The following is a 14,652-nucleotide window of genomic DNA, read 5'->3' as shown; positions in this document are numbered from 1 at the left end:
AAAAATTTGATAACAAATCCTTTTTTATAATCAGTTAAAATGGTTTCCAAGTAGATGTTTATTGAGTTTGCTGAGCAGTGTCATTTGCTAGAACTAACTGGGTCTTATTAGTGTGACATTTAAAATGCTTAAAGCTATTTGGTGATTCCTGATTGGGATCCCTTAAGAAAGACAGTTATTTCTCTGATCAGTCAACACATGCAAAAGTAATCTTTCCTCAGACCAGGGACTTTCGGATACTTACGGGTGCCCCGAGAGCCAGTGAGTTGCGTAAGTTCTTACAGTTAGCCTGGCTAGAAAAATGTCAGATCCTGGTTCATTGCTTGGTCCACTCCCACATGCTGCCCCTCAGCATATTTTATTACCTGTGTTTATATCATTAGGTATTTATTGTTGCTAGATTATACGTTAATATAAACCTGTCCAACTTCACTTTAAAAAAACATGATTTCAGTGCACTTTTTTGTATTAAAAACAAAAAGAATTGAACAAAAAAGAGAGACGTGAGAGAGGAGGGGAGAAAGGGCAAGAGAAAAGAAGAAAAAAGAAAACACACAGTTGTCCAAAGTGTTGTATTTTTGCTTTTAATTCGCTTGTCTCCCTCATGTATTTTTACAGTACGATCCTTTTTTTCTCTTATTTCAGTTGCTACTACTAAACTCATTTAATCATGACGTAGAGAAATATATTTCCAGTTATATTTAACAATAAGTAGGCAGTGGGCTGATTCTTGAACCACGAGGATATCTTAACCAGTCAGTATATTTTGTATCTAATCTGAAAAGTATGACCATGAGATTAATCTCATCAATTCAAAAACCAGTGTACTGGGTAGCGCCCTTTAAATAACTCATAAATTTGGGAACTTACCATATTTTCACATCTTTATCTTTGAAGCATCAAAGATAAACCACTCACTTACCTAATTATTAAAAGAATCCAACTAGTATAATGTCACTATTCTGAGTCAATTTGGCTTTATTTTTTAAATTTACTTTCTTATTTTTTTTGGAATTTGCTCTTATGAAGTTAAAATAAGTGAATGAATAAAGCTATAAACTAGTTTACCCGGTTATCTTTATTCTGGGTAGGTCTTTTTAATACACTTATTCTCTTTGTGGGTTTTTTCCCCTCTCCAGATATTTTGATTGGAAAATAACTCTTCATATCATATCCTCAGTATGTCTTTTCTGTATTGCAGGATGTTACTGGTCCTTGAACATTTATTCATTTTGGTTTCCATGAATTATTTTATTTTTTATACTGATGTTGTAATTATAAATAAACTTTCAAAGCTGCAGAATGGAAGGAAGAGACTAATTTGAGCCATTTTAAACGAATCTGTAGCACTTGGATTATTTATTTTCAATTTAGATATTAGTGTAACTTGAATGTAGTGGCCATTTATCCTGATTATCGAGATTACATGGTCCACATTAACAAATGTTTACTTTGCTGTCTGTGTAAACACAGTCATTATGTTAGTGTATCTTTGCACGTGAGAAGTAATATTTAACTAAAAGTAAGGTTAAATTTTAAAAATTATAAAGTGTTTCTGAGTAATTTGAATGCTTCCAATTTACAATGAATCAATTTGTAATTGATTTTGCTTTTTTCAGTCTGTTATTGTTTGTTAACTTGTTATATAAGTCACCTTTAATGCTAAGAATTTAACAAAGCCTTAAATTTCATTAATCCTAAATCGTACAGCAAAGCACAATTAATAGCTGTTAAGCAATCTGAAACATTAAAAATCAAGGAAAACAAAGCGTTGTCTTTCTCAGTTTCTCTGTCTCTTCTTTCTTTTGTGTCCGTTTATCTGTTTATTAACCCTCCTCATGTTTTACTTTATTTGTATTTTGTATGACTATCCAGTCAATGTTAAAGCTCTTAAGATGGAAAGGTAAGTAAAAAACGAAGTTGTGGGAAACCTATGCCTGGTGTATGGTATATGCTCTCCCCTATGATATTATGATCTTTGTTTGATTATTTTCTGTGTATTCTAAAACCTATCTTGTGTGCATTGTCTAACATTGTGTGATTTAATTGTGATTCTAGTTCTGTGGTCATATATTTTCTTTAAATTCAATAGAAGTAATTTATGCAGTAATTATGATTTATCCACCATTGTTTTCAATTTCTTTAAATAATTTATCATAATTCTCAACCTAAAAGGCAAACACTAGATACTTTATATGTTTTAAGCTTTGCTGACTCAAGAGGGAGCTATTAAATTTTGGGTGCTTGCTTATTATGCGTTTCTTTTATAAAGCTTTATAAGAAATCTAAATTACAAAGGCAAGAAAGACCAAGGAATGACATGTAAAGCTTTAATTGGTCAGGGAAGTGCCTTCCATATTCAAATTGTGATGACCTAATGGTAACCAGTGAAGTCTTAAGGAAGCATTTAAATTTTTCTAAGTCCTTGTATCTGAATGAAGAGTAATAATCACGTGCATGTCAAATGGCTGGTCTGATCATGCCAATAGTACAGACAAAATAATTGGGTTGAGTACCTATGGTTATTTTGGTTACAAAATTGGTCACTGGTTACTTCAGTTAATATATTGGATGCTTTAAAACTAGTTGTTGATATAGTAACTACCTCATCTGTACGAAAAAATGAGTTATATTTGCTATGGAAAATAGAGCATATATACCCTAAACTTCAAGGATTAAATACCTACTGGTGAGACAAAGCATAAACTCTTAAAAGCCATATAACATGATATTGAACATGTAAGAGACACTGCAGTACAATGTACGTTAAATGAGGAATGGAAACTCCTGATAGAACATGTGGAACCCATTCCCATAAATTTTCCTATCCCCAGAAGGATTCGGCAAAATTCCTCTCAAAACATATTTGAATGTAAGTGAATGAGAGGGATATCATAAAAATTACCTGTATCCACTAAAATTTACTAAATAAAACATCAGCAGCTTGACTAACACTAGTAAGACATTACTCTTATGATGTATTTCAAACTAATAACCATTCTTTTCAAAAGTCATGGTTATAATAATTACTATTGATCTGTACTGTCTAAAAAAAGTAGCCACGAACCACATATGGCTATTATATGAAATGTGGCTATTACAAATTAAGAAGTGCTGGAAGTGTAAAATACACAGTAGGTTTTGAAGTCTTAATATGAAAAAGTCAATGTAAGATATCTTCTATTTTATGTCGATTATAGGTTTATATGATATTTTGGATATATCAGGTAAATAAAGTATAATTAATTTGATCCTTTTTACTTTTTAGTATGGCACCTAAAACATTTAAAATTACATATCTGACTTGCATTCTGTTGCTCTTTAGCTGCATTGCTACAGACAAACAAAACCTTTTGAATTCAGAGGACAGAATTTACTATAAGTTGATAAAATTTTAGGGAAATATTTATGTGAGAAGTGTCTTAGTGCTAACATAGACCCTAATATGTCAGCATCCTGCTTCTGCTTGTGTATTTTCAGCAAGGAGAAACTCACTACTTTACAATTAGTGCTCTTAGAAATAATTAAAAAAAAAAAAACATTGATAGCACTAATCAGCTGTTCCTGTATTCAACTAAAATTCAGGCTCCAAGTAACTTTTACCCATTGATTCAAGTTACTCACTTTGGAGCCACACAGAATAATTCAAATCCTTACTCTGTATAGTGACCTTTTTTAACAAAAGCAAGGCAGTCTTTGATCAGGAAATCTGGACCCCACATGTACTACTAATAAAAATCTGACTTTGCATTATCTTGCTTTATTAATTAATCATGTTGTAGTAGTGTTTCCTAAAAGCTATTTGTATCTACTTGTAGCATTTTTGTAGTTGGTGGTAACATTGCTGCTAGCATTTGGCCAATCAGGTCCTTTCGATTTTATACAATAGAAATTGTGTTATTTAAAATTCTAGATCGTTCAGGAGTTCCATGAAATGTTGATTCTATTATCCCATGATTAGTCCTTCATTTACTAAGTTTCTCAGGAAATATTCATTTGTGAGTGGCTACTTTGTACAAGGAATGACTCCATGTTGAACAAGACAGCAAATCCCTTATCTTCATGGGGTGTTCATGGAATTCATTCCTCTCTCTGCATGTTTTTTTTTTTTTGTTTTGTTTTGTTTTTACATACTTTTTATGTCTCCAAACAATCCCTGATGAAAATACTGCATGGGGCAGAACAAATACAAAGCCCTTTGGCATCCTCCTTGAAACTACCCTCTGCGTTGATACAGATTAATTAATCAGCAAGTTTTGTTGTTCAGAATGCTACATTGCCAAACTGAGTCTCAGTTTCTCCATGTTCATCATCAGAATTTAATGACTTTGTCAAATACCTTGGCAAAGTAGAAATGCTAATGCAATAAGCATTTATTTTATTCTTCATAAACCATATGTTTTCAAAAGAATATCTTTTAATGAAGTCATGGATGGGTACAGTTTTGAGAGGCAACATTAAGAGTCAATATTTACTGAGTGTTTATCATATGTCATATGGATACATAGGATTTAGAGTGAAAATAGTAACCGATATTAACTGAGCATTTATTGTATCTCAGACAACATTCTAATTTATTTGATTCTCATAACACCCCTGTAAGGTAGATATTCTTCTTATCTTCACGCTACAATAGAGTAACTGGACTCAAAGAGGACAAATAACTTGTGCAAGATCCCCCAGCTACTAAATGGTGGCATCCCAATTCAGTCTAGGTGTTCTCATTCAGGAGCTTAGGCTCTTCACCAAAGATTAAAAACATTCTAAAGGCCAAGGTGGGGGGGTAATACACAGAGTTCACCAATAGGCTTGTAAGAAAGGTTGATACTGGGAACACTTAAATAGGGCTAGAAAGGTCCTTGGGACAATGTTAGGGGAAGCCTTGACTATAATGTTGGAGTTCAGGCTTTATTCTACTTGTACTTTTTGAAGAGAAAAATAGGTTAATGAAAGCCGTGTTTTTGTAGCATACTGACCTGATCACAGTGCACAGGATGGAACTGGTGACATGAGAAGGAGATTATACCCCTATAAGGAGGTTGTTGCCTTAATTCCTGTGTGAGGACTAGGAGATATGGTGTCTCTGGGAATAGAAAGCAAGTAGATCATGGTGAATGAGTTCACAATGATTTTACTAGAGTGAAGTGTTGAAAAATAACATGACTCACATTTTAAGCTTGGATGAGTGAGAAAAGTAGTCTTCTATTTACAGAACTAGGGAAGTTGGTGTTGCAAGCAGCTTGGGGGAAAGATAATGAGCTCCTTTCTAGATATGTTGAACTTGAAGTGAGGTATCAGCTGGCTCTAGGAGAGTCTGTATTAAAATTCAGAAGTGAAGCACCAGCTAAAGATGAATATTTGGGAGGTGTTATGAAAGTTACAGTTAAATTTGGAAGATAATACAATGCATTTAGTCAAGCAGTATTGAGAAAGAGGCATAGAGACCTGAATGTGAAGCCTTTGAAATTACCTTCTGTATTGGATTATATGGAGATAGAGTGAGCTAGATAGGAAGCGTACAAAGTAGAACAGATAAATCTGCCAGCAAATGGACCCATTTTATTTTGACACCCAAGCACTCAATAAAAGTTATTGTAAATAGTACCTATCATTTTACTTTCACCAAATTATGTAGAACAATGAAGTTGATCTAATTAAAAATTAGCAAATGCGAACAATTCACTGACACAGAATAGTATCACATTAAGATTGTTTCATCTTGATGCTAAAGCTTTTTTTTTTTTTTTGCTTTTACCACACTTTGAGCAATATGTTTTTAAAGCGTAGAAGTATGTTCATAATACAGAGATGGAAACATCCCTTAAATATGTGTACGATACTATCATTCTCTACTGGTTCAGGAACCTTTTATGACTTTTCACATTGTGGATGTTCATTAGGATTTAAAAGCAATATTGAAAATGAGTCACTTTTCACAAGAGCCCATAAATCCTTTCTGGTGTGTGTAAAAGTGCCCGGAAGATAACTGTATACTCATGTTGTATGTGGCAGCCGTGTTCTGGTGAACGGCATTTGATTATTCACTTCTTCATTAGTAACTATACCTTTAGATACTTGGTTTTTCCTTGAACACTTATCTTTGTTGTCCTCTAGGAGATGCCATTTAATAAAGAGTAAGACTATGGCTGGGAATGTGATGGGGAGCAGTAGATGGGGACCACACTTGATACATGCAGTCATCCAGGCATAAGACACTGAGGGTCGTTCCTGAGTTGGTTTTACAAGTTGGGAAATGGTTGGCTCTGTAAGAAAACAAGATTTCTCTATGTCATCTGTGAATTTTCAGAAGCTACGAGGGAGAAAAAATTTCTTAGTGTGTTACTGCGAAGAAATTGAATACAGGGTAAAGATCAATAGAATGCATATTTTCTTAACTGTTGGAACTTTGATAATTAAGTCTTGCCTACTCTTTCGAATATATATTTGATTTTCAATGTAGTTTTATTCATCACTCTTCAAGTGGTTTCCTTAGAGAAAAAGGTTTTCAAGTTTTTTGAGACTATGGTCATTATGAATTTCAGACTCAAAGAAACTATGATGTTTGTAAGGTTGGAAAACATACATTCAGATTTTTATGTGAAATGTTCTGGGTTCATTCATTTGAATTTTTTTGTGTGTGCTACCAAAGAAAGCATTCCTAAGGCAAGCTCCTGGCATTGTTTGTCTTATGAGAGTGTGCCTGTCATATTTTCCATGCTAAAAATGTCATTTAAAATATTGGGGCAGATGGCTGTGTAGTTTTCTGAGGATAAGGAGACAATTCTGCATTTCTACCTGAGGTTACTGTTACTTGATGAATGAGGCAAATTTCTGAGAAGACATATTTACACAAATGGTATTTATATCAGAATATTTTAAATAAGATCAAATTCAACTTTAGAATATTAGCAATTAGCTCAATCGAATATATGGAAATTGGCTTTGTTGAAAAAACAAAATAACGAATTGCATTATCTTGCATGTATGTTGAGCTCTGATAATGTTACGTGTTTGCCTTTATTTGCATCCCCAGGTACTTTCCCAGTTGTATTTCAAAGCTTTCATAAAATATAATGTGGAAACATAATGCATGTCATTATTTTAGCAACAGGAGGTTGAACAAATGTAATTTTTGGGGTTTATGTTTCTAATAAAAAGTGATTTTGATTTAAATTAGCACTATCTTTTTTTTTAGGCCTCCATTCCTTTGAAGGAATTGGAGCAGTTTAACTCAGATATACAAAAATTGCTTGAACCACTGGAGGCTGAAATTCAGCAGGGGGTGAATCTGAAAGAGGAAGACTTCAATAAAGATATGGTAAATTGGTTGTGATAAAAGTGTGAATGAACTAGAAGTGAAAATGAATAAATAGTTGGAAAGAAATTAGATAACTCAAGTCTCCAACTCGATTCTCAGTGCATACCTTGCCCATTTTGTGATTCTAATGATTTATTACAAATGCAAAGTATTCTTGTTGAACCTTTATTATGAATGCCAAATTACTATGGTATGGTCACATAGGAGCACTTGCAGATTCTAATAAACAGTTCAGCAGTTTTGTTTTGACCTGTGCAATTTTCAAACTCAGAGGACAGAATGTAATGGGGGGAAAAGAGTTAAATCAGAAGATTAACTGGACATTTAATAAGAAACTCAGCCATTGAGGATGGCTGATGTTTTGTGTCAGTCATGATTTTTGGTAATTTAATGTTTGTGTCAGAGAAGAGGTATTACAAACAATATAAAAAATATTTACTAAAGTTTACTACAAACTAGTTTTGCCAAAAAGTCAATTAAATAGTACATTAGATGTCTAAAATATGTATGAATTCATGCTGCTTATTTCATGGGAGTAAGGGAATAGAACCATGTGGGCTCTTCCCAAACTCATAACATTCTCCTTTCAACCCTGATTAATTTCAAAATATCTGTTACATTTCTCTCTGGCTTGAATAGTTCTGCATCACATCCCTTTTTCCTGACTTATTTCTCCTTCCACATCCTTTTCACAATTTCCTTTTCCCTCTTCCACAGCCATCACCAATGTGGCATTCTTAACCTTTACATATGTCATGCTCGAGATTTCTCAGACACACATCAATGCTAGAAACTTCTCAGCCATGCTTTAAAATGACATTACAAGGCAGTATATAAATTTTAGATTGTAGGTATGGGAAGCAATAGGAAAACTATTTCCACTAATCTTAGTTCTCAGTGGTAACAATTCTGAGTTCCTGGAGCTGCCCGAAATCAGTCCATCCTCCCCATGTATGGGGTTTGGTGGCCTTGCCAACTCAGCTCATGGAAAGAAAGTCAAGAAGAGGTTTTCCAAGATGCTGAGTTACACCTACCTCTCCTTCATGTCAAAGAAGAAACCCAAGGGTCCCAAGGTGAAAAAGAACACTGCTTACCTCTTGGGCTGTTCACAGACTCTGCCCTATAGCCGTCACCTGGCATGGGGAAAGAAATGAAGTGGGATTTTTGTTATTGGTTTTTTGGTTTTTGTCCTTAGCCTTAGGAAATGTCGCAGACTTTTTAAAATAAGGAAGGTCTTTCACAAATTATAAACGTATCTCTATGTTATATTTTGCCAAACTAGTAACTGACACATCTCAGATAAAAATGATGTTCCTCTGAAAAAATAATTCTTCAGTTGTGTATAGTGGTTTAAATATGCGGTGCAGATGTAAATAGGTACCTCTGAGTACTATGAATGATTACATGCAAATACACATACATGTGACTTTTAAAAAAATTGTCTAATATTTGTTATCTTAGCTCATCAGACTACCTTGAGGGCCATGCAAGGTGAACCTCTGCAAAAGAAAGTTTTCATATACTGAGTTCAAAGAAAGATAGGACACCAGAGATGGAAAATCACCTGGTCACATGTGCTGTCCTGTTAAACTGGCACTTATTCAAATAATTTTATTTCAAAGTAAATAAAATAAAAATATTATTCTTGGAGTTTAAAAAACTAAATGCATTCTGAACATTTTAAAAATAATTTCCCTAACCTACATTTTAATACTTATTTGATTAGAGTTTTTAAAAACAACACACATTAATGATAGATTTGTAGAAATTATTTGCAATATTGACAGCAATCTAGCACATCATTTTTTACTAATGCCCTTATATTTGTCAGAAATTTGGACATATAGGTTATTTAAAATAGATGATTAGGTAGAAATTAGTGTACATTTAAAACAAAACACATTCACTTAGGAGTGAGTGTGGTAAAATTTTAAAAATTGTTGCCCTCTCACACTCACACATCCACATCCAATATTCCTGCATGGGCTGATTAATATTATAAATGACAAGTTTAGTTCACTTCTCCAAACTTGTTTAATTTCTAGATATGCCCTAAGAAATCAAAGCCACTTGATGACTTGTGTGAAACGATGAAATAAATTACAACCTGATCTTCCTACACGTGCCCCCTGTCAAGTGTGGTCCTTTTGAACTAGATGGGAGGAAACTTCCTCCTTTTAAGAGCTACAGTAAACCACTTAAAAGAAAAAAAAAAAAACTATGAGCACAATATCTTAGAATAATAGTCCTGAAAGTTTAAAATTGGAATTTTTTGTGTGTGTTTCAGTAACATGTCTTATTATCTCTGTTAACGATGTACAGCTTTTTAAAAACCAAAATGAAGACTGTACTTGTTGTTTTTAATCAGAGTGAAGACAATGAGGGTACTGTAAAAGAATTGTTGCAAAGAGGAGACAACTTACAACAAAGAATCACAGATGAGAGAAAGCGAGAGGAAATAAAGATAAAACAGCAGCTGTTACAGACAAAACATAATGCTCTCAAGGTATTAGAGCTAAAATTATAATATACCTTGCCTGTGGGTTTTTTTTCTTTCATATGTAGGGTAAACTATATTGTGCATCAATAAAATCTGCTTAAGAATCTTAGTCCCCAGAGATACGTTTTTTTCCTGTTTCGGTGTGTGCGCTTTATTTAACATTTTTGAGTGGTGTCTTTGATTTTGAAAGATGTATTACTTAAAAATTTGTGGGTTTTTTGCTTAGATTTTTCTGGGTAGTGATTGAAAAATATTAACATGCTTCAGTCACAGTGTTTATACATTTAATTTTCTAATACAGTTTTTTTTTATGATATTTTTACGTCTGTCTTGCAAAACCTGGTTAACTGCCAGAATAACCAATTTATATTTTTTCAGGTTTTCTGCTTCCTATAGTTTACTGATCTTACTTAAAGTAGGTCCAGTCTTTTGGTAACCTAATATGCATTTAGTAAGGCCTGGAATTCTACTTAATTTTTTTCAATTAACTTCATTTTGCCTTTAAGAGAGTCGCTCTTTGCAACTGACTAAGCATCTACAGAGTCTAATTTCATTTATATAGGAATCCTCAAAAAGAATCTTAATGTCCTTGAAGAAAAACTGGCCCTCTCATATTAGCCAGCGGTAGGGGATAGCTTCAACCCCCATGTGATTCACATGGCTTTGTGCAGAAAGGAGAGAATAGGGGTTGTTTTTTTTTTTTTCTATAATAATAATTAGGAAGTTCTTGACATGAGACTGGACGTGTGAAGAGTTTTGTGAAATAACCTTTTATTTTTTTAATGTGCTTTTCAATATTCCGTATTGGCATGCATGGCTGATTTTCTAATACTGTTAATTGCCAAGCTTTTCATTGTAAATCACTCGTATAGAGCTATGTAGCTATGTGGGTAGATCCACCTACTAGGTGGATGAAGTCTGCTTTCACTATGCAAATAGGAGCATAAAACCTTTCCCCATATAGTCAGACAACCAAATAAACACTGCTGAGAATGTAATTACACAATATTGTGCCTGCAAGGAATCCACAAGGAAAGTCTAATTGGCCAGCAGGTGTTCTGAAGGTAACTGCTGATACATATAGTAAATAGAAAAGGCCTCTTCCTTGAGGGAGTGCAAGAGCAAGCCATAATGTGCTCAGAAAAATCAGAAAGCTGTGTAATTCACACACTTCCAACTGTGACCAAGCTTTCAGAAGCATCTACACTGGTCATAGGATGATACGTGTCCTACTGAACAGCAGTGTTTAACGGTTATCTGGCATATCTCTAAAGAGATCTATATAATGTCTCTAAATATCTTTACACATTACACAGCACCTTGTGCTTAGGGAATGAGAGGAGTTTCAGATTTTATGACCACAAGCCCTTTCTCTTGGCCAAGATTTGAGTCGTGTCACGAAGAAGACATGGCTCAGCTCTCGTTCGCGTGGCTGTATCTTGGTACCTTTGAAAAAAGCAGCATTCCATCTGGCTCATCCCAGGCATTTATTACCTCCACAGGAGGTTTAGAAATTCAACTAAAAATGTAAACGGCAGTAAATTTTACATCCTCAGTTTTAAACCAAATGGAGAACGAAATTTAGATCACTCTTGCAAATAAATATTAAAAGCAGTTTTGAAAATGTATTCCACCTGCCAAACTACTCTACACCGTCAAATTCAGTAACTATATTCTCCTTCCAAAGGGCTCCAGTTCTAGTCCTTATGAAATACTTCAAAGAAGGTCAGAACGTTCCAAAGCAATGAATATTTCAGCAATTCTTTGATATTCATTATTTTCTTTTGCTCCAGTTAAATCTGTACATGAAACCCTAATTGCTACTGTTCTGAAGAAATGAAAGCTGTATTCTGAGCTCTTATGTTCCCTTGTGTTACCATATAATGGCATTATAACAAATTCTATTGATCGGGGAAGACATTGGGTGAGCTTGTAAGGAACAAGATGATTAATTTCCCCCCTTTGTTGATTTATTAAGCAGTTGCCCTTATTTATCTCATCTGGTTGATTGGAAGCCATGCACTTTCCCTTTTCTTTTTTAACTAATTCATCATTTTGCATTTGGAACATGAGTTGATATAATAAAAAAAGTTGGCCATGCAAGCCTCAAAAGAGAAAGCATTTTTGTAATAGTTGTCATTTTCATGTACACTCACAGATATATCTTTCACACTTCTCTCTATCTATCTATATATATAGAGAGAGGGAGAGCTCAAAACAATTTACATGATAACTCAGATGATTTTATATTTCTAATCACAAAATATTCACGGCCTATGAAACTTTTTGCAGGGGTTTCTAAAACCGTGAATGTAGTTGCTTGGCTATGTAAACTTCAACTTTTATTGACGAACCCGGGGCTGAAGATCTAAATTTTAGATTTTTTATCTGTTTTAAAAGTCAAATATAAACTCATTAAATGGGCGCAAATATCTAGTTCATTCATTTGTATTCATATACTAAACTGTTTCACATAGACTACATGATAATATAGTTGACTCATTTACTCAATTAAATATGAGATTTCTCAACAAATTTGAACATGCCAGGAGAAAATACTTTATGTGGGTTGTCCAATTTTCTTAGCTTTGTCTTAGTAGGTCCTGCCACACGAATGAATACCTCATTTAATCATCTATTTGTATACTTAGCATTTAAATGTGAATTTAAGTAAAGCTGTACAAGAAGATGAGGGATTCAATATTTTTAAATAACTGCAGCCAGAAGTGTCCTATACATATATATTGATGTTGTAATAATATCTGCACCATGAACAGGATTTGAGGTCTCAAAGAAGAAAAAAGGCTCTAGAAATTTCTCACCAGTGGTATCAGTACAAGAGGCAGGCTGATGATCTCCTGAAATGCTTGGATGACATTGAAAAAAAATTAGCCAGCCTACCTGAACCCAGAGATGAAAGGAAAATAAAGGTAATGTTGTTTTAGAATGTCAATACTAGATTTTATTGCTACAGTTTAATTTCTTTACCTTAACATGGGTGGATGATATTTGACATTGTTGCTGGTTCCTCTTTTAGCGTGCTCTCTGATTTGCTGCATTTCCTCGTATTGTGTGTTGTTTTAGTAAATGTACTGTATTAAGTGTTTTTCAATTGACCTACTGTTGAATGAATAAAATGTTTTATTTTTAGACATTGTAAAATGAGTTAAGAAATGTCGTATGTTTCCTGGTAAAATTGTAATTGACTCTGTGTATCTTTGTTCCAGATGAACAAATGACTTATCGGTATATGGACGGCTTCTTTCTCATGTTAGCACATTCATTTCATCAGAGCATCTTCACACATCAGTGTCAAATCTCTATAGATTTATTTGCATATTGTCTGAAGATGTTTTTTTTTCCTGTTATTATTTTACACTTTTTATTTTGCTTCATTCTCTGTTGAGTTCCTCAAAACTTTTAAAAAAGAAAATAAATAGCCACTCACCCTCTAAATTATATTCTATGTGGATGGTCCCTAATCAGTAATGAGTAGTCAGTTCAGTTTGGGTCAACCCCCAAAACACTAGAGGAATTGAGAAGAAAGAAAAATGTTAGATCAATTTAAATATTTTCTTAGGGAGCGTATCTAAAACTGAGCATTCAAAGGATAACTGAAATACCATTTGGATTCTTGGGTGAAGATGACAGTGATGGCTTCCATATTTGTAAATTACGGGAAATGACAATAAAATGACAACAGCCTAGGAGATTTCTGAGAGAAGTATGTGCTGCTTGCAGGTTGGTTGATGTGGTTAGCTAACTGCCCTGGGCCCTGTATTGGTTTTGCTCAATAGGAAATTGATCGTGAATTGCAGAAGAAGAAAGAGGAGCTGAATGCAGTGCGTAGGCAAGCTGAGGGCTTGTCTGAGGATGGGGCCGCAATGGCAGTGGAGCCAACTCAGATCCAGCTCAGCAAGCGCTGGCGGGAAATTGAGAGCAAATTTGCTCAGTTTCGAAGACTCAACTTTGCACAAATTGTGAGTTGTTACTGGCAAACCCACGTATGTGTTTGCAACTACTACTCTAATAACAGAGGCCAACTAACAGGAAAAGACAACCTGGGTGCAATTTCAGGCTTCTAATATGCATTCTGCAAGTGAGTAGCTTGCCCTCGCTTTGGGCTTCGGCAACAACTAGTGGTTAAGTTTTCAGATTAAAAACACAAGAAATTAACAGCACGGAGGAAACCGCCCCTTTATCAAAAATGAAAACTACATCTTAATTTGTTTTGCCACATCATTTTTTTCATAACATTGGCAATGTGAATTTGTCAATTGATCATACATTTACTTTATTTCAGTGTCTGATCCAAAAATATGTATTGCTTTCCTGAGACCATCCCATGCTAATTTTACTTTCTTAATGTATACATAGTAAACAATAAATCTCTTGTGAACCATCTTCTTATATCAACTTGCATAAGAATCTTATGTCATTGACTTCAAGAATAGTAGTTTAGTCCTTGTATCTGCCCTAGCTACTTAATGGGTTAAAAGGCTTTTTAGACTTGGCTGCCTAATAAGGTGGCTTATAAGTGACAGCAGATTGGATAATATCAAATATTGTGACTACTGAAATATTACAAGCCAAAGGGAGAAGGAGCAACTGTTCTTTGAAACAACTGAATGGAAAGTTTGTGATTTTATTTTTAAAAAGGCAATTCATAATCATAAGCTTGGTCTTCATAGTTCTTTTTTTGGTAATAAGGTATAAAGCATAGAATTTTTCAAAAAATATTTTTGTTCCTATTCTGAGATACCATAACGTGAAGAGGAATGGTTACTGCTATGTAATTTTGCAAAAATAGTGCTCCTCACAAGACAAGTGTGTC

The 14,652-nt window shown here is 34.1% G+C and overlaps 1 protein-coding gene across 2 annotated transcripts in view; it reads left to right on the top strand.

Annotated features, from left to right (window-relative positions):
• DMD (dystrophin) overlaps positions 1-14,652 on the top strand; it is a 1,630,689-nt gene that overhangs the window by 426,896 nt on the left and 1,189,141 nt on the right. For both annotated transcript variants that reach the window (XM_047076051.1, XM_047076052.1), the window contains exons 33-36: positions 7,196-7,318; positions 9,687-9,824; positions 12,596-12,748; positions 13,616-13,798. In XM_047076051.1, coding sequence (XP_046932007.1) covers positions 7,196-7,318; positions 9,687-9,824; positions 12,596-12,748; positions 13,616-13,798 — 597 coding nt within the window. The remainder of the gene's footprint in view (positions 1-7,195; positions 7,319-9,686; positions 9,825-12,595; positions 12,749-13,615; positions 13,799-14,652) is intronic.

Source organism: Lynx rufus, unplaced genomic scaffold (genome assembly GCF_022079265.1).
Source record: "Lynx rufus isolate CCGP_SWC_20201006 ecotype Redwood Valley unplaced genomic scaffold, mLynRuf1.p SCAF_14, whole genome shotgun sequence".
Classification (NCBI taxonomy): domain Eukaryota; kingdom Metazoa; phylum Chordata; class Mammalia; order Carnivora; family Felidae; genus Lynx; species Lynx rufus.
The sequence above is the reverse complement of the archived record's forward strand: the minus strand, read 5'-3'. Positions and strand labels throughout refer to the sequence as shown.